Source organism: Doryrhamphus excisus, linkage group LG2 (assembly GCF_037039965.1).
Source record: "Doryrhamphus excisus strain RoL-2023G ecotype Guam linkage group LG2, RoL_Dexc_Guam_v1.1, whole genome shotgun sequence".
NCBI classification, from domain to species: Eukaryota; Metazoa; Chordata; class Actinopteri; order Syngnathiformes; family Syngnathidae; genus Doryrhamphus; species Doryrhamphus excisus.
The window spans coordinates 26,153,816-26,176,986 of record NC_136358.1 but is presented as its reverse complement, the minus strand read 5'-3'; the positions used below and the strand labels follow the sequence as shown (position 1 = coordinate 26,176,986).

The window sequence follows — 23,171 nt, the reverse complement described above, 5'->3', positions numbered from 1 at the left end:
AGAGTTTATCAGCCGAGGATAGGCAAATTTGTGTGAACGCGACGCGACTAAATTTAGCCGCTGTTGACAAATCTCAGCATGGGTTTGCAGCAAATATACTAGGCTGTTTGGCCTAAAATTCACTTAGCTTTCCCAGTTCACTGAGCTCAGAATTGGAATCATTCCAATTCAATCACAGTTACCCGCTGAAGGACACAGAGCTGTTGCAGGCAAACAAAATTCCAGTCTACATGTTTTTGAATTTGAAGTACATTACGTAATCCCTCATATATTACAGTTCATTACTTCCGTAATACAGTGAAGTCTCGTTATATCGATATTCTCGGGAGTCGGAAAAAATACCGATATAACCGGACTATCCATATATCCGATCCTGCGCCGAACTGCATTAAAAGTGGGCGGATCTTTGATATGGCATGTAATTTTCTCCTTGAGTTCATGGATTGCGTATCTAGCATGCTTTTGTACTACAATACATTTTGTACTACAGTAAATAAAAATAAACTTGCGCTGTAGTGATTACCGGTTACCGGGACATAATTCACCCCGGAACTATCGATAGGGAAGGTGTTGCCACCCGGAGGGGTAGGCGCGAGGGACGGGTGTTTTCCGCTGTGTGTGCTGCACTCTGGTGGTGGAAGTGTGAAAAATAAAGTTGACTGGAAGCAGTCGTTCGCCGTGTTTTTTTTGGTATTGAAATCCTTAAGCAAAGATTGATTTAAGCTGCTTTTGTATCGATATAAGCAGACCAAATTGGCTGGCGGGAGATGAAAAAGGCATCGTAGTAACCGGATTATCATAATAACCGGGTATCGTACTAACGGAGCTAATTATATCATAAAAGACTAGAAATTTGCCGGGAAATGAAAATAGTATCGTAATAAGTAGTAATTCGTTTTAACCGATATCGATATAACGAGACTTTACTGTATATGTATGCATGTACTGTATATACGTATGTATGGATGTACGTACTGTGAGAAGTAAATTACAGTTACAGGTTTTAACATTGTTAGAGCCCTCTACACACAAAATAACACCCCTATAGTCACTGTTACACTCTTATTACCTAATACAGTTCTTCCAGTGGTGGTCTTACTAAGCATTACGGTAACATCCATGACCAGTACTACATATAGTTCTGCTCGGACACTGGTTCTGTCCAGAGATGACAGTGGGTGCATGCAAGAGAAAGAGAGTGTGGAGGATGGATGGGCTGAAGCATGTGCTTGACTTTAAATGAATGAAACAGAGTATCATTCTGGTTATGATCCTTGTGACCCGAATGAGGTTAACGGTTTAGATAGATGGATGGATAGTTTGTTATCATGGTGCAAAATCACATCAAAATGCATTCATCACTGTCATTTGATTTGGACATCGTGTAAATGAAATTAAAAATAGTTTGGGAAAGTGTAAATTAAGAATTAAGAAATCCCAAATTGGTCCACAAGGACAGACAATATGTTTCTATTGAAGGAATGAACCGCCTCTGGTATGTGTCTCCGATTCTTCACTACTCTTTCACGGTTCACAGAGTCTACTGTAAAGCCTGAAGTCAATTTGATGAGAGCCCCTTGGCAGATATGAAATTAAGATGTGGTGATCTTGATAACAGTCTGTCACAGAGATGATTGCACCGGTCAAAGCCTTTGCCGGGAAAGTCAGTGCACGTATAAAACGGTGTGGAACAGTGAGATTAAAAAACGTATTATAAAGTGAAAAGACGATTGAATACTTGAATATTATACACCGTGAGCTGAGTGAATTTTAAACTAACTAACATAAATTCTGCTTCATAGTCGTAGTACTGCCCGCCATTGCTTTCCCACCATTGTTACTAACTCAAGGACATGGTGTACAAGTTAAAATCAAAAGCAAACCCATCTTTTACTGTAGCATCTTTATTTGTGTTAAACAAACTGTCAGTCTTATTGTCTTTACTAAACAATATCAAAGCTCCCACAAAGCACTGCAATGTGGTGCAGTGTTCCCTAAGCACGGATAAGGCACACATGGTGGAAAACAGAGAGAGAATTGCTGGTGCTTTGGCACACATCCCTACAGTCCAGTAAGATTTATTGCAGGAATGGGAAATGTCCTTTCCTTATTGTTCAGATAGTCCTGTCAAGTCTACGGCAATAGTAAATGCAGTCTGGGTGGCTATCCCACAGCACACAATCGGATGCTTTTAAATCTACAAAGATTCATTATTTGCAATAAATTACTTTAAAAAATGCATATTTTTTTTTTAAAAAGCCTTAACCGATATCGATATAATGAGACTTTACTGTAATTGGTAAGGAAATTGTAATCCTGCTAGGTTCAGCCCATGTTATGATTATGATTACTATGTTATTATTACATTTGTGCCTGCTTAAAGATAACATAAACCTGCAACAAAAGCCTGTTGTTCCAGCAATCAAGTCTGGTGCTTGTCAAACTGATCATTTCCTGACACCATGTGACCAGTGCTGAATACAACATCGGCAATGTTTTCTTATTGCCTTGTATTGATGTTTTTCTTCATTTAGCCATGTTTTTTTTGCTTGAAAATGCAAATTTACTCAAAATATACAGAACATTGCTTAAGTAAGCATTTTTTTTTCTTCTTGTAGGCGGAATTCAACACGAAACAGTATGATTTATTACTTAATATATTTGAAAAATTGGAATTGGAACCACGATGCGGCTAGAGATGACTGTACCTTATTTTTTTTTTTTACTTTTAGTGTTGAACAATTTATCTTTGTAGCCAAACAACGACTCCATTTAAACAAGCATGATGCTGGCTAAAAGTACTGAAAGCCAAGACAGAGGCAGCTCGATCGGAATAGCCTAGACATGTAGAAGGCTTGCTGAGACAACTAAAGCAGGTGTACTTACTGTAGTTCTACACAATATGGTTGCAACATGTCTTGCAACATAAGGTGTTATAGCGATAATTTGACTGTGGGAGTTAATCACGATAGAGGAAGAATGCAGAATGGCGGTAGAGGTGTGATCCTAGCAGTGACAGTAATCTTTCTGTAGTGCACAGTAAAAAAAAAAAACAGTGAAGACACAGTCAACTATGAATCTGTTGTGGGGATTAAAAAAAAATCTTTACTGAGGTAGGCGTCAGTGAAAAAGAGACAGGAAAAAAGGACTTGGAGATATGTACAGTACTTCCTGTTGTATTAACTACTGCAATACAAGACTTAGATAAGGACTTTTTATGGGAAAATGGTGACAAAATGCTAGAAAGAAAGGTTTGAACTCAAACGTTTTATCGAGGTTGAGGTTAAACTTTGGTATTCAATCGAAAGATGCGGCTGTGCATAAATGATTACGTAAGTAGGACCCCCCCACCCCCCCAAAAAAAGAAGCGGTAGTGGGGAAAGAAGAGGAACAGAGGGTGAATAATCCAGGATTAGCTGGATTACTACAAGAAGCATAATGTGAGCTGTTCCCAGCCAACCAGAGCAACACAGGAGATTGGGTAGAGGGCACACGGTCTTTCATCGCCAGCTTGCCAGTAGACCATCCCTCCATGCAGTCATTGTTTCACTCATTTGAATTTGACTAGTGAGAGTATTTTGTTCAAATTGGTGTGCATCAGACTTTCTTCTTTGTTTGTTTACTTCGTTTCAAACCGCAGGAGAACTTGTCGTGTTTACAGTTTCATAAATGTCTGAAAAAAACATTCCAAAAAACATGTTAGCTTCCTTAGCGACTCCAAATTGTCCATAGGTATGAATGTGAGTGTGAATGGTTGTTTGTTTATATGTGCCCTGTGATTGGCTGGCCACCAGTTCAGGGTGTACCCCGCCTCTCACCCAAAGACAGCTGGGTGTGATGTAGTGAGGGACAACTGTACTCTATTAACAAAAGGCCAAGAGACATCGGGCCCCTGGGCCAAACTCCGTGTTTTTTTTTCATCTTTTCTCATTTTATGGAAAATGTCCCTTATGTTCACATGCAAATTAATGTTGACAGTTGGCACACATCTTATATTATAACATACCTAAGATAACCTAAGATTCTTGTATTTATATTGCTGTTTTTATCTCCTGTACAGCGACCTTGGGTGTCCTGAAAGGCGCTTTTAAATAAAATGTATTATTATTATTATTATTATAACACTAAATATAAGTTATGTTTTCAAAAACTACCCAGTTTTTCACCTTAGAATCTTGGCAATACATAACAAATGACAGCTTTTTACTTAAATACAAATGTTAGGATTTGGTACATGTAATGGTAATGGTTTTATTTCATTTGAACATGCACGCATGATGTTAATGATGATGTAATTACATGATGTAAAAGATTACTTTTACAATGAGTAACTGTTACATTTGTTCACTTCCTGCTTTCTTAATATAGTTAGGCTCTGGCTGCAAATTTCCCCACTGAGGGACAGATAAAGGCATATCTTAATAGTTAAAGTTTTTTTTTGTTTGGTTTTTTTTTTGTCACGTACCGAAGTACAAGGTGATATGAGCATCCAATGACATAATGGGTACCATAGTAACTGTCAATATAGTGATATATATAGCACATCATGACTGTGTATTGTAGTTGTTCATGAAATTTCGAGGCAGGCCAGTAAAACAGGAGTCAGTGTGAATGTGTCTACTGTAATAAGAATATGATTGATTTTCTATTAAGCCTATGAAGTTTTTGCCAAGTTCTTTTAGTTTGACAGTGGCTAAGTGGTGCTCATGTTAGAGAATTTCAGTTTCACCCAAGGCCACTTAGAAGAAATTACTTTACTCTCTTTTCGAAATTATGGTCTCAGGAACAGCAATGGAAGACATTTGTCTTTGTCGAATGAGGGTCTACGTTGGATGGCCTAAAGAAAGTAGTTTTAGTTTATCCTGCAAACACATACGCTCCTTCGCTAGAGCACTTTACACCAGGGGTCTGCAACCCATCCATCCATCCATCCATTTGCTATGCCGCTTATCTGCACTCGGGTCGCGGGTGTGCCGGAGCCTATCCCAGCTGTCTTTGAGCAAGAAGCGGGCTACACGGCTGCACACGGGGTCTGCAACCTTTACTATCAAAAGAGCCATTTTGCACCTCGCCTGCTAAAGAAGGCACTGAACATTTGTTTGACTTGAGTGAATTTGTCACCAATAATAAATGATTCGTACATGAGATAAACACGCAGTTTTAGCTTTAATTATGACTTCTTATTTAATTAAGACAGGTCACACCACCCTCTACCATTTGAATAGCAGACTAATAGAAGCGGAGTGCAACACTAAAATGCATACCCATAGGCTTGATGAATAACTTACTTTCCTTTTTTATGTGCCATTTTACAACTTCCCATCCACACGACACATAAGATGTGCCAGAAAAGTAATGGGCCTTCATGTTACTGTATTCTTATTTATTAACGCTCTTCAATTTCAGCGCCGTGTCGATTAATTCTGCCATTGACTCCCATCCCTGCAAGCTATATATTTCAGCTATTTTCTCTGCTATGACACTTTTATAAAGGTGGAAGAATGATAATATCCATCTACCAGCACCTCCAGCAGCAAACGCAACAGAAGCTGACAAAGCAGTCAGAGAACTCTCGTAGGACTTCATCATAGAACGTTACCTCCAGAGACCTCCAAGCACAAGTTGGCCTACCTAAATCTGTTGTCTGCTCAAACGAGCGCAATTGTGTATACTCCCAATGTTGTCAGAAATAACCGTTGGATCGTCAGACGTAGGTGACAGTAATTAGATGGGCCCCAGAAGAAGTTTCTCACATCTTCGCTCCCGAAAAGAGTTTTGCGGATGTGACTGAATTTAAGCAAGGAGAATTATTGCCGTTTAAGGCAATGCATTCCACTGTGACCAGTTGAAACATTGTGATGCATATTCACAGGTATCACTACGGCACGTTAGACGAGGCTCAAGGGTGCCTTTACAGCAGATAGGCCAAAGATTTACAGCCATCTTACCTCTTTAACGTCATCATTCACCCTCCAAACCTGTCTTTCTGCATGCAGTCAGCTTTGTATTGTTGCTTCACATTCAGGGAATGCCACAAACTTTAAGCGATATTGTGCATCCAGACAAAAAATGGGCTTTTCACGCTTGATTTTTCACAGTACAAAAGCAACAGAATCACTCAACCCAAACCGGAATTAAAGAACAAGATGTGTGGTTTGCTTTTTTCAGACAAAAAAAATAATGGATGTGATAATGGATGTTGTCACAAGCACAAACTTACCAGAAGAATTTTGTGATGTTTTTCTGATGCTTGCCTACCATCTGGGCTTTGCAACAGCATCACTCACTGAGGTTTAAACGAGTATGGATTAAAGATAGGAATACTAAATTGAACTAAATGGAGATTTAAAACTTGTGAACAATCATGGGAGTTCTTTATCATTATTTGGACGGGGGAAAAGTGTTTGATCTGTTGTCTATCCCATTCAGATTTACATATGTTCATGTGTTCAAGTGTCCATCACATTTTTAGTCAGTTTATGATCGACTTTAGACGTTCGACCTGAAACCATGTACCGCATATTTCTGCCTAGACTTCCTTTTCCCAGGCTAATCCGTCCATGCCAGTTGACATACTTGCCCTGATCACCTCCTCTGGGACGTGTCTGGGAGGCATCCAGACCAGATGCCCGAGCCACCTCATCTGGCTCCTCTCAATGCAGGAGGAGCAGTGGTTTTATTCCCGGGTTTTCCCCGATGACAGTCTAAGGGAGAGCACAGCCACCCTACGGACAAAACACATTTTGGCCGCTTGTCCTTTCGGTCACTACCCAATACGTCCGCATCGCTGCAGACACCTCACCAATCCCAACCTATCCCAGCTAGCTTTCAGACGTGCTGTATCGATGCTTTCAGAATTTCGGTGGGACACATTGTAACGGTCGTTGAACTTGCACTTGTCGATTATCAGTACACAATGCAGCTTTCCGTTGGTCCCCTGATGTTGGCCGGCAAACCACACCACCAAGGTGCTGAACCTGACACCATCTGGTCGTACCAGGTCCTAGGTCCCAGGTCCCAGCCCTGCTCGGCTTCCAAGATCAGACAAGCTCAGGCACTGACAGAGGATATTAAATACCCGCTGTTCGCAGACATTGCAAGAATGTTTTGAAGACTCCCAAGAATGGAGGAAAAAAAAGCAAATAATGGATGATACGCTACAGTCATGGCTAAAGATTTTAGAAGTGGCTTATTTTTCAAAAATGGCTTGTTCTTATATAACACATCAAAAAATAAAGTTGAGTCACTTCCCGAACTTTTGGTCAACCTCGCAGTTATTACACAGGTTCTTGGACGTATTCCTTGATAAATGTCTATGGGAGTGTTTGCTTTCAGCATATAAACATCAATTATGCTGCTTATTTTGCCCCACTGTTTTGAATAGCGTTCTATGCTTGTATAAATCTATATTACCGGGACATTTACTTATTCTATGCCAATCTATACATGTGTGTTTTCCGACATCTCCTTTTTGTGTGTGTTGCAGAATAAAGTGATGAACCTTGATGCTGTGAAGGTCAAACTGCAGGTAAGAACAAAAATAGATTCCATGGATCCAGCCTGAATCCGAATAGAATATTCTCTCCATTTAATAAAACTGTGATGTGTTTTTATTCATTTCTGTGTAAATCTGAAGTTCCCTCAGCATCAAGTCTCGCAGTGGAAGGCTAAAGAAGCCAAATCGACACATTAATGAGAGTTTTATTAATGTTTATCAGTGAATTAGCTTCTTCTCTGCCTGAATGAATGCAGAAAGGGATTAGCCAACATTCCATCAACTATTAAACCTGGCTGTTATCAGCAGGGGAACGCAGGCAAGCTGATGATAAATTGTCCATGGTGAAAAGCAGCATTAGATTAAGTCTGACCCAAATTCTCTTTCTCGTCAGCTCAGTCTTATATTCAAATGCATCTATCAATGTTCATTCGTTTTGGGTATTGCATGAACTATTTCAAAGAAAATTCCAAATGTTATATTTTAAACCTATTGTGTGGTTTTACAAAAATGCCAGTATAACTGGTACTTTAGATAATCATGTCCTTACGGCAGCTCCATGGAGGTCATTAAATAAAAGTACTCAGCGCTGATGTCGGAGGACAGTTATCACTAAACTCGCTCTCAAATTTACTGTGCTTATTTTTACCGCCTCAGTACACACAGCTTCATCGTTGGAATGCTTATTTCTGTATTTAGATGCTTAATCAAGTGTATACTGAATGGCGAAGGGTGCATTCCTAATATTGGGGTTTGTGGGTGTACTGTTGTTGTACGCCTAAGTCCCAAATGAGATGTGTTCATTTGCAGGGATCACATTAGATCTGCTGTAAAACAGACTATTAAGACTGTTAGTCAAGCATGGACAAAATGTAACAAATCAGATTGGACGATGAAAATTCTTCAGTATCGACAATCTTATTTAAGTGTTGACTAATGTTTTTTTTTTTTTGTAGATTTGGGACACTGCCGGTCAAGAGCGATTCCGGAGTGTCACCCATGCGTACTATCGTGATGCTCACGGTAAGGAGTCTTTGTTTGTATCCTTTCCCTCAAGGAATACTTCTCTTCAGACATAATATGTCTATGTTTGACCCGCACTTCCAGCCCCCACTTTCTTTAGAACTTGTATCAGATTTGACGGACGTGCGTGCATGCATGTAAGCATCCGCCCCAGGCTCTGTGATGCAGCTAAATGAGTCCCACACTGTTGGGGGTGAAATGTCGATCATATTTTCCCAAGTGTGTTTTGCGACTGTGTGTGTCAGTCTTATCTCAAATAACCCCGGTGAGTACAAGAAGTGTGCCTTAGGCTTACCTGAAAAAGCAGGCGGTGAAAAAATTGGACACACACAAACACTCTTACACACACACACACATAGCGTTCTAAAATGTGATGGAAAACCCAAATCTGTCAGTAGCTTGCAAAGTAGCGCAAACGTTGTTTGTCAGCAGGGTTGATGCTGGAAAGTTTGTTCCGTTTGTAGATGTATGATGAAGTTTACCGCTTAAGCCTTACAAACAAATGTTATGAGAACTTCTCTTTCAAAGCTCTAAGTCCGTGTTTAGCCCAGTGTCCATTGTTGTACGGATCTGTCAGTACAACAGTTAGCCTGCTGATCTTTAACAAGGCACCAAGGGAGCCTTCAACTGCTCTTTGGAATCTTCACTCTTTTACTGACTTTTAAATAAAAGCTCATTTGGTCTGACAGGCACTAGTCCGGAAGAGGACGTAACCCAAACACAGCTGACATAAAAGCTGTCGATTCTAGTCAGATAATTGGACGGTGTTCCACACCCACAAGTTGAAATGGAAAAAGGCTCTGACAGTTGGAGAACTTTGCCTTATTTGTGAACGCTAGCATACTGAATTAAGCACATTTTAAATTGAAAAAAAAAATCCCAGTAGAATTCACAAATGGAATTAGTTCCACAAACAAAACGATCCGTAATCTGTGATCCGTGGTGGTTAAAAGCACCAATTGTCTGCACCAGTTTGGGCCAATCAATTCCCTTCTATGTGTTCAGTGGGTGCAAGTTGCTCCTAATGATGCATTCAAGATACGTAAGAAAATAACAATGTACCTTACAAGGTCCATCCTTATCGCTTATCCTCAGGTCGCGGGTATGCTGGAGCCTATCCCAGCTTGTCTTTGGGCGAGAGGCGGGGCACACCCTGGACTGGTGGCCAGCCAATCACATGGCACATATAGACGTCCTCAAAGCAGGAAGAGGCGGGATATAACACTACTCATACATTCATATATTGACGTTCTCGAGGCGGCTGGAGGAACCTGTGGCCTGCAGTCTCCTATTTCAGAGTGTCACAACACCTCATCTGGTTCATTCATAAAATTCCCTGTGCTTATACTGAGAGCCGTTTTGGGTCTCCAAGTGAAAAAGCAAAGCGCACACATGCAAATGAGCTATCTTTTGCAATGGGCCCGGTGCAGTCAAACGGGCTCATTTAATGCAAAGTGCAGAAGTCCAGCTGTGTTCAAGACCAAACAAACCAAACCTTCCCGGATATTCCTTCATTTCTAAACAATGAGACAAAACCACTGTCTTAAGGGGAGAAGCTGAAAGATGGAATTTGGACGCTAAGGACGCTCAGTGGGGAAGATAAGCAATTTGGGTGGACCAGCTAAGCAAAGATAGGGAGGAAAAAGAATGAAGACATACGTAAAAAAAAAAAAAAAAACTCATTTTATTAAAACAAGGAAGTACAAGAGGCACATGAAAACAGATGTTGTAGTCATGTCATTGTGTAACCTGGCCAATGTGCAACATTCACTGTATGGGAAGATAGAGAGAAAATGGCTAAATGGATGGCATGCAGTAGGAGGCGATGCCATGCGCGTAATTAGCTCAGACTAATTATTCCATATACAGGTTGATCCAGAGGAGAAAATGACTTACATTTGCCCGTGTAGGTGTAATGACTTTGTGTTTGACAGCGCATTGTTATGCACAACTTCTGGTTTGTGTTGCCTGAGGTGGTCCTGTTTGGCAGCATGGCACATTTGGAGATAATTACTCTGAAGTGTGTCTACATTGTCAGGAGTAAACACTAATGCTTGAGTTAATGTTGGAGCTCAGCACTTTGTCCAACTGCAGTGGAAACACTAGTTTAATACAATGTGTTGTTTTGTCTTTACAGCTCTCCTCCTCCTTTATGATGTAACTAACAAAGCATCGTTTGACAACATCCGGGTAAGAAATACATTAGTTGATGTACTGATTTTCATTGTGTGTTTTCAAGTACTTTTCTTACATTCCATACTCTATCATGCCTGGTCAGAAATTATAGGTGCATTATGTTCCCCTTAATTAACCCAGAACTGAGTTAAATGGAGCGACATGATCAAGGCTTAGAACCATCTGGGAGACCGAATGCGCTTAATTCACATCTGGAGTTGACTAAGCGTGAAGTTGTTTGGGTGTGGAGTTCGTGAACGCCATCATCAAAATTGCACGCAGAGCCGAATCAATGCACGGATTATAAGATATTATTATGATGATGTAATTAACAATAAGTTGTGCTGTGTGTCTTTCAAGGAAAAAATATAACACCACCACCGGCATATGTTACATATGTCTGTCAAACATTTGCAGCATTTCTTGAAATGCTGACTTTTCAATATCATTTTCAATTTCAGAGGTACAGTTGTCATTTGATATCTATAATTAAAAAAAATATGCAATATAGATATATACATATATTTAAAGACAAATATTTGTGTTATTTTATTAGTTATACGTAATTATCACCATTTGAGCTTTTTAAATATAAGTGGATTTTTGTTTATTTTATTTTGGAGCTCTGCACGGATGGCCCCTGTGCCACAGTTTGGACACCCATGCGTAATCTGCCACAAAGGCAAGGTGTTACCAGGTGATGGAGTGTGCCCAGGCTCTGGCTCTGTTGCTGGTTAGGGGTTGGGTTGCATTATGGAGGGGTTTATGCAGCTTTCAGACCTGCATTGCATGCTGACTGCTTGGGTTTAATTACCGAACAAATGTATGATGTAAGAAACACTTTGTCTTTCACTTTTAATTGGCACCCCTACCCTATTCGCTAAATTGCCCACACGGGTCTCTGCTACATATGAAGTGTGCTAATAATCCTCTCCCTCAAAGCTCGTCCCCCCAAAAAAACTGGGGCTTATGAAAACTTGAGTTTGCTGGTAAAGTAGTAATATGGAGCTACAGGGCTCCCCCAAGAGTCATGGAGTATAAATTGCAATGAGCGGTGGCCATGCTGTTCCACCAATATTATATAGAGTACTGCAAAAGGTACATGTGGTTGCTATGGCAACAGCAGACATTTCCAACCACGGCTATCGTAAATCTGTAAAGATAATTCTACCATATATTTTTAGAACAAGTGAATACTTCCCCTTTTCTGCTTCTCATGTTATTCTCTTCTCTTTCTGGAAAAATAAGAAAAAAGTAAAAGCAATGTGCGGTTAGTGATCAACACATTGAAATAATGAACAATGTTGATGGGTTGTGTAATGTGTTTTGAGGGAGAGAAGTAGGAAGTAGGGATCTGTTATTTATATTCAGATTGACCACATAGTCCGGTCCATAATGCAGCCCACGGTGTCAGTACAGTGTCTTTATCTCCCACTGTGTGAATCCATTAGCAGCCAAGCCTCCGGATGAAGGCCACTGGGTATTTGCGGCAAAAAGAGAATCAGCATTCAGTGAGTTATCGCTCTAAATCTCTCATTCTTGTTTCTCAATGGGAAAGGAGCGGCTTTCATACGGCAACAGTTTTCTTTGCCGCTTCCAAGGTACTCCGAGCCTCATTCAACCCTTCACACAATCATGATTATGTAAGTGACCACGCAAAGAAATTAGTCATATAATTGATTAGTGATCACACTATCTTTGTAACATAAAGCTGTAAAATTAAAAGCCCTAATTTTATCAGAATAAGATCATAATATTAGGGGAAAATAACATTGTGCTGGAAGTATTAAAGAAAAACACACAAGTTTCAATGTTACAAGGATAAAGACAAGCAGACAAAGCGTTATAGATCTTCCAGAATCTGCACCTATTCACCTGTATTTTTTTGGATTTCATGGTTCCCGCGAAAAAAAATATGTTTTAATGTATTCCACCCACAGCCCGCCTCCAGGTAAGCCCACTCCGCTGTGGTTAGTCACATTGCTGAGTGTATAGAAAGACTTGCGGGAAAGTGGAAAACTTGATTTAACTTGATTTTAATGTGGACTCTTACTACATACACATATACTGTATCCTGTATATAATTCTGTTTCTTTCAATAAAATACAGTAAAAATAGGCATATTTCAGACATGATGATTAATCATGATGAATTAATTTGAAAACTGTGATTAATCTGATTAGAAATTCTAATCAGCCCCATCATAAATCCAAGTTTCTTTCTATGAAGCTCTCTTAGGAGGATCTCAAGTTCAACCGCAATTGCATATTTGTGCTCATTTGCACATTTTTCTGATTGCACCGTTGAAATGAAGTGGCACACTGAATATTATAATGTGCATGCACTCCATGCGATTATGCCGCATGTTCTACCTTTTTTTGAATGAAATGGTTCCACTTCATTTACATACTGCATATTGTTGATAGATTGCTTCTTCGGTGACAGTAGAGGTCTCCACTGGATCTATGATTGGGCTTCTAATCAGGGTTGTAGAGCTGGCTCCATACATCACGTCAGCCAAAGATCACACTCATAACAGTGCTTCAAATATGTTTGCATGCAATGTGAATATTTTTAGCTGACCGTCTATTCAATCAAACGAATGCAGGTTATGCAGTTATTACTTCCATTGATGTTTTGTGTTTCTACCAAAAACCTTATCTGGTTGTTGCAAACCAATTATTTTTGCAAAAAAGCCTCTCAGTGAACAAAAGATCAGGGTTGATTGGCAGGCAGGTTGGAGGTATTTTGCTCTCCAAGGTCATTTCTTTTGCTGGTAATACAATTACTGAAAGAGGCCTCCCCTCCACTGTGGCTATGGAAGAAATGAAGAAAAAAATAAAAAGAAATGTCCCCAGCATTTTTCTATAACCAGATCAGGTGGTTTTCTACATCTACATTTCCAGCTGTGAAATGTAGTTTTCTTATATTTCCTCCCTCTCATCTGCTTTGCTGTTTTGCTTTTTTTTCTCAGAGCTTTATCTCTGTAAGACAAAAATAGCTTTCCACCAGTTTCTCCACTGACTTTTATTGCTTTTTTTGGCCCAAAAGATAAAAGATTCCCATGCGGTCTCTCAGCAGACGTCTGTCTTGTGAATATTTAACACCTGAGAAGCAAGGTTACAAGTTGAAATACTCCTTTCAGACTATTTAGCCAACATGTTTTTACTTTACATCTTTTACTTCTATAATAACATTTCTATGTACATGTATTATTGAGGTTAATTTCTGCAAAGTATGATTCAATAGTAACAAATGTAATATTTAGAGCATAGAAAACATGTTTATGAGCTTCTAAAAAACCTTCTTTCTAACATTAGAGCATTGTAGACATGAAATAACACCCCTATAGTCATCTTTATACTCTTACTTCCAAGTATAATAGACATGATAGGACTTAACTCATGTTAGCATTGGGAAAGTTACTGGTTTCAGATAATTTATTTATGTATTATTATTGTTATTATTACCTCTAACATAGTGAAAATGAAATCATTCAAAAAGACCATTAGAAAAACCCTGTATCAGCATTCTAATCCCTGTTATTTATGGAAGGAATTGAAAAATTCAAAGAGGGAATATACAAATCAACTTTCTACAAGCCCTACTTTCACAAAATAATTAGCATATCACACAAAAAGAAAAAGGCCAGGATATATATAGAAAAGTCTTTGTTGCATGCATTCGGGGTCCCAGCATTTCTTGATGTGTATGCATGACGACGAGTCCCTGCCTGCAGCATCGCTTCCAGACTGCACAGCAGATTTCTGCCCGCTGTGTTCCATACACCCGAGAGACCTCTGTTCCTCTCGGCGGGCAAAACCCAGATTCACAAAATCCAAAACCTTCCATAAACTAGTTTTTTGATGCCAAAATAATACCATCCATTGCATAAATTAACATTTGTATTTGGATAATACCATGTGTATTAACATTTTTGGAAGCAATTAGATGTACTTTTAGAGTCAACTTTGGTGCCTCATCTTAAATTAGTGGAGAAACTTCTTTTGCTGTGTTGAAGAACTATACCACAGCATCGCTGGAAATCTTTATTTGCAGGTACAATATCCCATTATTGCAAACAGCCAAACCCCTTAGGCACTTTACAGCAGCAATAATAGGTGTAAGCAAAGTAAGTACATATAGCATACAGTAGTATCATGTACAAAGCTCTCCTTAAAAGTTCCAGCATCCCAATAATAGTTGTCACCAGGTCTAGCCAGGGAAGCATGGCGCGCTCTTCCGGCTACCCGTCGCCTCCACATGCAATCCTGCTGAAGAACACGCAATAAATATTGTTACTAATGACAGACCCACACCACCTCCCTAATCACGACATAAGAAATCAATCAAGGCCTAATTCAGTTTTACGGTACCAAGCTATCTCATGCTGTGATCCTGAAAAATATCATCATTAAAATAAAAAGTGGATGGTTCTGCACACTCGGTTTAACAGATTTTTTTCTAACATTACTGACATCAATGCGGTCCGGACTTCCTTATATGAGCTGCAGAATGCCTGCACTTGATAAACGCGGACCTATGTATCCGGAAGTCCTCAGGAGCAGAAAGAGGCGCAGAATCTGGAAGATCTAGAAAGCTGCTCAATATAATAATAATAATAGTATAATAATAAAATATAATAGTATAATAATTCAAAGCGGGCGGCACGGTGGTCTAGTGGTTAGTGCGCAGACCTCACAGCTAGGAGACCAGGGTTCAATTCCACCCTCGGCCATCTCTGTGTGGAGTTTGCATGTTCCTCCCACATTCCAAAAACATGCTAGGTTAATTGGCCACCAAATTGTGCATAGGTATGAATGTGAGTGTGAATGGTTGTTTGTCTATATGTGCCCTGTGATTGGCTGGCCACCAGTCCAGGGTGTACCCCGCCTCTCGCCCGAAGACAGCTGGGATAGGCTCCAGCACCCCCGCGACCCTCGTGAGGAAAAAGCGTTAGAAAATGAATGAATGAATGAATAATACAAAGCATAATACATAATAAATGTTTCCAATTTTAAGTATTGTCATCAATGACATCAAATTCAAACTGGTCAGAAATTGAAACTTACTTAGAATAGTGTTTTTTAGGGTTAATTAAAGTTAAGTGAGGCTGGAACTAATGAATCAAAGTTAAATTTATTTCCTTTGGAATCATTTATTTGGAAATTACAGCAACCTGGAACCTGTTTGGAGGTTTTACTGAAAAGTATGTGAGCAGGGGCCCAAGTGGACGTATTTATTGTACATTAGACTTGGACATGGGTGATTGTTCATCAATATTTGAATACTCACCATTTGTTTTGGGATACCGGCTGCAATGTTTGTCAGGTTGTTGTTCTTTAACTTTCGGTTTTGGTTTTATGACACTGTAAAGTGTTTTCTCCAGATCACTTTTGGGTGGAGCGCACCTTTGGCGTTGCCGTGATCGATCAATGAGTTGCGCTATTTTTCTTGCCAGAGGGGTTTTTTGTGGAACAGCTGGTGGCATCTTGTGTGACGGAAGGGACACTTTTTCCTCCGTGTTTGCGTCAGCGAATGCATCATCCGATTCATCCAAGCGAATGACAGAGCGAAGTCGCACATCACGGAGCTCCTCAAGTGTCACCAGAGGCATGGATCCGAACAAGGCCGCTGAGTCTGAGTGGTGGCGACGGGATGGTTTGCTTTTGGGAGGGGGGTCAGGTTGAATTGTTGGAGACGTGTTGAATGGTGGAGGATTGCGCTCGGGAATAGTGACAGGGAGCGGGATCTGCAGAGACAACCTGTTTGTGCGAGACCCAGTAGAGGAGATGCTGGATTTCGGATGCAACTTCCAACCAAGAGGATCATGGCCCGTTATGGCAGCAGTCTGGACAGGCGCAGCACAGGAGGAAAAAGAAGAGGATGACGAGCAGATCCCAGTAATTGGGTCGGAGTGGCGTTGGACTGAACGGCAAGATGGATTCTGGCTTCTAACAAGCGATACCCCCCGCTGTGGAGGCTGCGGTTCCTTCACATTCTTCCTGATAATAATGACAGCGGAGCTGCTACTGCGGGAAAAATCAGTGGACCAACGGTACTGATGAGTGCTGGAGGTCAGGCTGGAGGGGGAGGCTGCTGAGCGAGATCGCTGTCTGACTTCCTGTTTGTCCATTGTGACCAGACCTTGACACACAAGAAAAGTGACAACATGAGGACGTTTGAAAAGAGGAACCAAAAACATTTCACATTTCACACCCTTTTCCTTTTTCACAACAGATGCAGTCCTTACTGTAGTGAAATCTAAGGTAATATTCTAGGGATGGCCGCCCAATTCCGCCCAATTTATCGTCACTAGGGTCTACATACAGGGGTATGCGTATAGGTCAGGGGTCTCAAACTCAATTTACCTGGGGGCCACTGGAGCTAGGGTCTGGGCAAGGCTGGGCCGCATCAGGTTTTCCAAAAAAAAACAAAAACGCATTTATTAAAAACAGATGAAAAATAAATAAACAAATCAAGAATAAAGAAAATCAATCAATCAGTAATAAATAAATATAATAAAACGGCAAATAATAAAAACTTAAGAAACCACATATAGTTGGTGGGTAGACAAATTATTTTTTTCAGATTAAAATGAACAAAGCATTATTAGAGCCCTGTAGACATGACAAAACACGACTATAGTCACATTTATACTCTTTTTATTTACAACATATTGCGCAACTGCAGGGTCTTGAGACACATGCTAACTCGCAAACTAGAGAGCTAGCGACCTAAACGGTAGCCTTCAAGTTATTTCCTTTAAACTTAAATAGCCAAAAACGTACCACTTCCACACGGATAGGGAGGATAACTATTAACAGTTATTTAACCTTTAACATGAACATTAATCAAACGTAATAATTTTGATGATACCATACAGCATCCATATCAAACTTGCGCGGGCCGCACTAACATTAAACTTTCATATGAAGGCGGGGGTCTCAAACTAGTGTCCTGCGGGCCACATTTGGTCCGCGGGCCGCGTGTTTGAGACCCCTGGTTTAAATGGAATATGAATGCCATATACCCAAGACATGATTATAGTCATAATGTATCTTTTTGAGACAACGCCATACTCCTGCTAGAACAACGCAACTATACGGAAGCCAAACACTGAGACCAACAACCAGTCTCTCTGTCAAAAGTCCGACCGTGTATTAATCAGGTAACTGCGTTAAATGGAACATCTAAACGACATATGAAAGACAGTTTACCTGCAATCCTCGGTTGGTTTGACTTGACATGCAATCTGCACAGACCAGATTCCTCCTCGATATTTGTGTAAGCTCCCCCACCCAGAGACCAACCCCAACCCTGACCACAGCTTCCTCAAACGACTTCTTGCATTCTTACAGGCAAAGCCCTACCAAGTGTAGGCGTACTAAGGCAGGTTGGAGCGTGTGATCATACCATAATCACTTTTTGAATATAATATAGAGAATTTGACATTTGACAATCAGTCAGTATTTGACATACGTGTTTAGTTGGTCAATTGGATGAATGCAGTGTATGGTGAGGATTGTTAGGAAGAAGGTTTTGATTGCAGTTAGTTTTATTAAAATCTATCAAAAAAAATATGCCCGGCATACTTTAGATGTCTGTAAGGATGATGCTTTTATGTTTATGTTGAAATTTACAACCAGACTGATGGGAAAGCATCCATTCCTTTGTTTTTCATACATTTTTTGATGTTCAAGGTTTTAAGAATGGTGAAAAAGGTTTTCAATGATGCTTTTTTGCTTTTAAATATTTTTTGCTAATTAATTGCTCAGTTTTGAATTGCTTTACTTTTTAAGTTCACTCGAAAACTTTTCAATTAAATATGCTATTCTGTGGGCTGCACGGTGTGCAAGTGGTGAGCGCGCAGGCCTCACAGCTAAGAATCCGGAGTTCAATTCCACCCTCGGCCATCTCTGTGTGGAGTTTGCATGTTCTCCCCGTGCATGCGTGGGTTTTCTCCGGGTACTCCGATTTCCTCCCACATTCCAAAAACATGCTAGGTTAATTGGCCACTCCAAATTGGACAATTTAGAATGGTTGGAATGGAATGGAACAAGATTTGTTGGTTGTTTGTCTATAACAGGGGTCGGCAACCTTTACTATGAAAAGAGCCATTTTACCCAATGCCCACTGAAGAAAAATAGCCTGGAGCCGCAAAACATATAGTATGTTTAAAACAACATTGGAGGGAATTTGGGGGTATCAAAGTAGTTCAGATAAGAAAAGACGAGTTGGAGTACTCTTGCTAGTTTTGGAGATAAACTTACATAAATGTATGTGTAAACTACTGTAAACGTAAAAACAAGTTCCCATGCCGCTGTTTTTAAATTATCTCGAATTTATTTTTTAGATTTGTAGGTAAGTATTACTTGTTTTTCTTCATGTACTGAACTGGATAGCAGTCAGAACTCACTCAGGATGCATTCATGGTCTCAGACAAAGTTGGATTTTTTAAAACTCATTACAAAAGACGTGCATTTTCCCCACTCGGGTGTTAAAAATATTCAAGCATCGCAAAGGGAGCCACAATAAAGAGTCTGAAGAGCCACATGCGGCTCTGGAGCCGCAGGTTGCTGACCCCTGGTCTATAATATGTGCCCTGTGATTGGCTGGCGACCAGTCCAGGGTGGACCCCGCCTCTCGCCTCTCAGCCGATAGAGTCAACTTCTGTCAGCCAATGGAGTCGATTTGCCACTACCTTGAACCACTCAAACGCTTACTTCAGTGTTGCATGAGCGCCACTTTCTTCCCGTTCTTATCCCAGATTAAAAGGAAAGGGAGAACTTAAAGCCAATTATCTTTCACACTCCTGTAAAAATAAGTCTATTAAATTCCCCAAAGTTCATGATTTATTATCACGGCCATTTTAACTTTCACTTAGTTGGGAGAAATGACAAACCTTTTCCAATATTTGAACGTATAAGGCTTGATAGTCTGATTGGATTTTAAAATGAATCACATTTGCCGGACCTCTGAAGACCTCAGTAAGAAAATGAGAAGAACTAATTATGATTTATTTTGTCACCCTTTACCCACTTGTGTGTCCATCCATCTTCATCACCCCTCTCCCCGTCCCCTCTTTCACTTTCACTTCCACATGCCATCGTTCTCCAGGCATGGTTGACAGAGATCCACGAGTACGCCCAGCAGGACGTAGTCATCATGCTGCTAGGCAACAAGGTGAGACCTTCTGATGGAGCTGGATTGACAGATGGGGTCAGAGTGGAGGGGTAGGACTCATGACGGAAGGAGCGGGAGGGTGCAGAATGGATTTATAAATCAAGATCTAAAGGGTTCTTAATCAGTTCACATCTTTGGAGGCCCAAAATGCCAGATAGCGGCACTCGTACATCCCCATTAATCGCTATTTATAATCATACCAATAACTCAGTGAGTGGAATGTAAGGGAGCAAGCTTGCAGCGGCAAGCTGAGACTTATAACCCGGCACTTCAGTTCTCAGTCCTATAAAGCATTTCAGCCATGCTTTTTCATTCTTGGATAAAGTCGCCGTGCACATATGTGCCCGGAGCCCAGTAAGCAAAAAGTCAAAACACATTTTAAGGACTACGGTCTAATGAGGGACACATTCCTAATGTATACCAGGCTGGCGGTGCCTCATTCTTTACTTTTGATTGTTATTACTTGTATACATATGGAATTGTGAAAGGAATTATATCATTGTAACTTGTTTGCATGTCCAAAGGAATGAGACCATTACCATTCCCAGATGAGAGGAAACGGTTCCAGAAGCAAAGGAGGGACCAACCCCCGTGATTTTTAATGTGATAAATGTACTCTCTTATAGGCGGATTCCAGCCATGGCAGGGTAGTGAAGAGAGAGGAGGGAGAGAAGCTGGCAAAGGTGATTTTTCTGTACATATGCATGCACAGCCCACCCTCGGCCATCTCTGTGTGGAGTTTGCATGTTCTCCCCGTGCATGTGTGGGTTTTGCAGTTTCCTCCCACATTCTAAAAACATGCTAGGTCAGGGGTCTCAAACTCAATTTACCTGGGGGCCACTGGAGCTAGGGTCTGGGCGAGGCTGGGCCGCATCAGGTTTTCCAAAAAAAATATAAAAAAAATGCATTTATTAAAAACAGAAAAATGAATAAACTTTGCTTTGGTTCTGATTTTCTACAAGAAAAGCTCTGATAAAACATTCCACTGTTCTCAAATATCTTCATTTGTATTTTTCTACACAAAATAAGATCAAGAATAAAGAAAATCAATCAATCAGTAATAAATAAATATAACGGCAAATAAAAATTAACAAACCACATATAGTTGGTGGGTAGACAAATTATTTTTTTCAGATTAAAATGAACAAAGCATTATTAGAGCCCTGTAGACATGACAAAACACGACTATAGTCACATTTATACTCTTTTTATTTACAACATATTGCGCAACTGCAGGGTCTTGAGACACATGCTAACTCGCAAACTAGAGAGCTAGCGACCTAAACGGTAGCCTTCAAGTTATTTCCTTTAAACTTAAAAAAGCCAAAAACTTACCACTTCCACACGGATAGGGAGGATAACTATTAACAGTTATTTAACCTTTAACATGAACATTAATCAAACGTAATAATTTTTTCTGGGTACATGATACCATACAGCATCCATATCAAACTTAACATTAAACTTTCATATCAAGGCGGGGGCCTCAAACTAGTGTCCTGCGGGCTACATTTGGTGTGTTTGAGACCCCTGTGCTAGGTTAATTGGCGACTCCAAATTGTCCATAGGTATGAATGTGAGTGTGAATGGTTGTTTGTCTATATGTGCCCTGTGATTGGCTGGCCACCAGTCCAGCTGGGATAGGCTCCAGCACCCCTAACCCTAAAAAGCGGTAGAAAATGAATGAATGAATGAATGGTGTGGGTGTGATACTCCATGTATCCAAGCCGTGTTGTTATTGTGTGCATGCTGACTTCATTTTCCAGGCCATTTCACTTTAATAAGCTCAGAGAGGTGTGTACGCATTAATGTGAACATACATTGGGAGGAAGGTGTGCAGCATCGCATCAAGGGGGGAGACACATAGCGCAACTATTTTTATAATAAACACCTACCAATGTATGTACGCTGGCTCAGTAAACTAAGAACTGCATGATGTGGTTGCAGTTTAGTTTACAACCGCAATGCATCACATACCGGTGGTCCCGCCTGTTACATACGAGTTCCATTCCGTGTAAGTCAGATCTAAATTAACTCCTAAGTCATCACACTGTACCAGGAGCATATATGAATGATATAAAAACATACACACTGTATACTTCTATGCAGGAATTTGGGGTGCCATTCATGGAGACGAGTGCCAGGTCTGGACTGAATGTTGAGCTGGCCTTCACTGCTGTGGCCAAGTGAGTCACAAACAAGAGAAATGGTTATTTTTAGATGTTTTTGGCGGTGTATCGGGCCCATTATATTCATACTGTCAAGCGTGTGTAAAAAAACATTGGCGTGGTTCTTTGAAACTTTGTCAACAGGTGAGTGCTGTGGTCCAATTTAGCTTTTTCCATATGAGATTGTTAGCTAAGGTGAAGGTGACCTTGTCGCTGACGTCTTTGAAGATGTTATTCACTTGTTTATCATTTTCCAAAACGCCAACCTTGTACTTTCCGGACAACCTGCTTTACTTCCTGTGCCATGGTAGTATAAATGAATAATTTGGATCCTGAAACTTGGGGATATACGCCTAATTATCACGCAGGTAGTTCATTTTAATTCATAAATTAAGATTTCTATATCTAGAAATAATCAGGACGCATTCAAATGTGATAAATGAGTCTTACATTTTGCCTTAAACAAATAAAGTCCATCACGGTCTGCAGTTCACCAGACTGGGACCATCTACAGAAAGGGGGCCGATAACCCCAACTGTTTGTATTTGGACCGAGGGACCTCAAAAGCAGCTGTTGTTTGGCACGCCGCAAAGCTCCGCTGAGGCGATGAATGTTTAAAGGCTCGCATTAAATAAGACGCCGCAGCACCATAAATTGCCTTAAAAACACACATTAAAAGTTGAAAACGGACTATGAAATGGACTGGAAGTCAGTGCAGGGAGTGCAGAACCGGAGTTATGTGAGTGTTGGTCCCAAGCCGAGCGGCAGCATCTTGTACCAGTTCTAGATGATTAAATTAATTAAACGGTTTATACCAACTCAAGGGGTGTTATGGTAAAACAGTTACAGTCAAACTTAGCACCAAAAAGATTGCCCACAGAGTCAGTTTGGAAAAGTCTGCCACAGCCCCAACTGCTTAGTTGGAGGGCGTCGGCGTAAAAATAAAAGAAAAAGTTGTGCTTGTCAATAAGTGAACTGAAGGGCAGCAAATATAAGGGAACAGGACTGGTCCAAGAATGAATCCTTGTGGCACACCGGAGGACAGTGGAGCGATGGAAGACGCACTCATCGAGACTAGCGCTGTCAAATAATGAATTCATTATATAATATAATAATTAATCGGG

At 40.4% G+C, this 23,171-nt stretch overlaps 2 protein-coding genes across 2 annotated transcripts in view; one reads left to right on the top strand and one right to left on the bottom strand.

Moving 5' to 3' along the window:
* The window catches only part of rab26 (RAB26, member RAS oncogene family), a 31,920-nt gene that overhangs the window by 7,247 nt on the left and 1,502 nt on the right, over nt 1–23,171 (top strand). The window contains exons 4-9 of the mRNA XM_058061873.2: nt 7,487–7,528; nt 8,452–8,518; nt 10,656–10,708; nt 19,814–19,879; nt 20,506–20,562; nt 21,989–22,065. Of these exons, the coding sequence (XP_057917856.2) occupies nt 7,487–7,528; nt 8,452–8,518; nt 10,656–10,708; nt 19,814–19,879; nt 20,506–20,562; nt 21,989–22,065 (362 nt within the window). The remainder of the gene's footprint in view (nt 1–7,486; nt 7,529–8,451; nt 8,519–10,655; nt 10,709–19,813; nt 19,880–20,505; nt 20,563–21,988; nt 22,066–23,171) is intronic.
* On the bottom strand, nt 14,730–17,980 carry LOC144898113 (uncharacterized). Its single transcript, XM_078788990.1, has 3 exons — nt 17,914–17,980; nt 15,989–16,840; nt 14,730–14,967 (listed from the first exon to the last, which is right to left on the bottom strand). Exons 2-3 carry the CDS (start codon nt 16,827–16,829, stop codon nt 14,909–14,911), a joined length of 900 nt encoding a protein of 299 aa, XP_078645116.1. The 5' UTR covers nt 16,830–16,840; nt 17,914–17,980; the 3' UTR covers nt 14,730–14,908.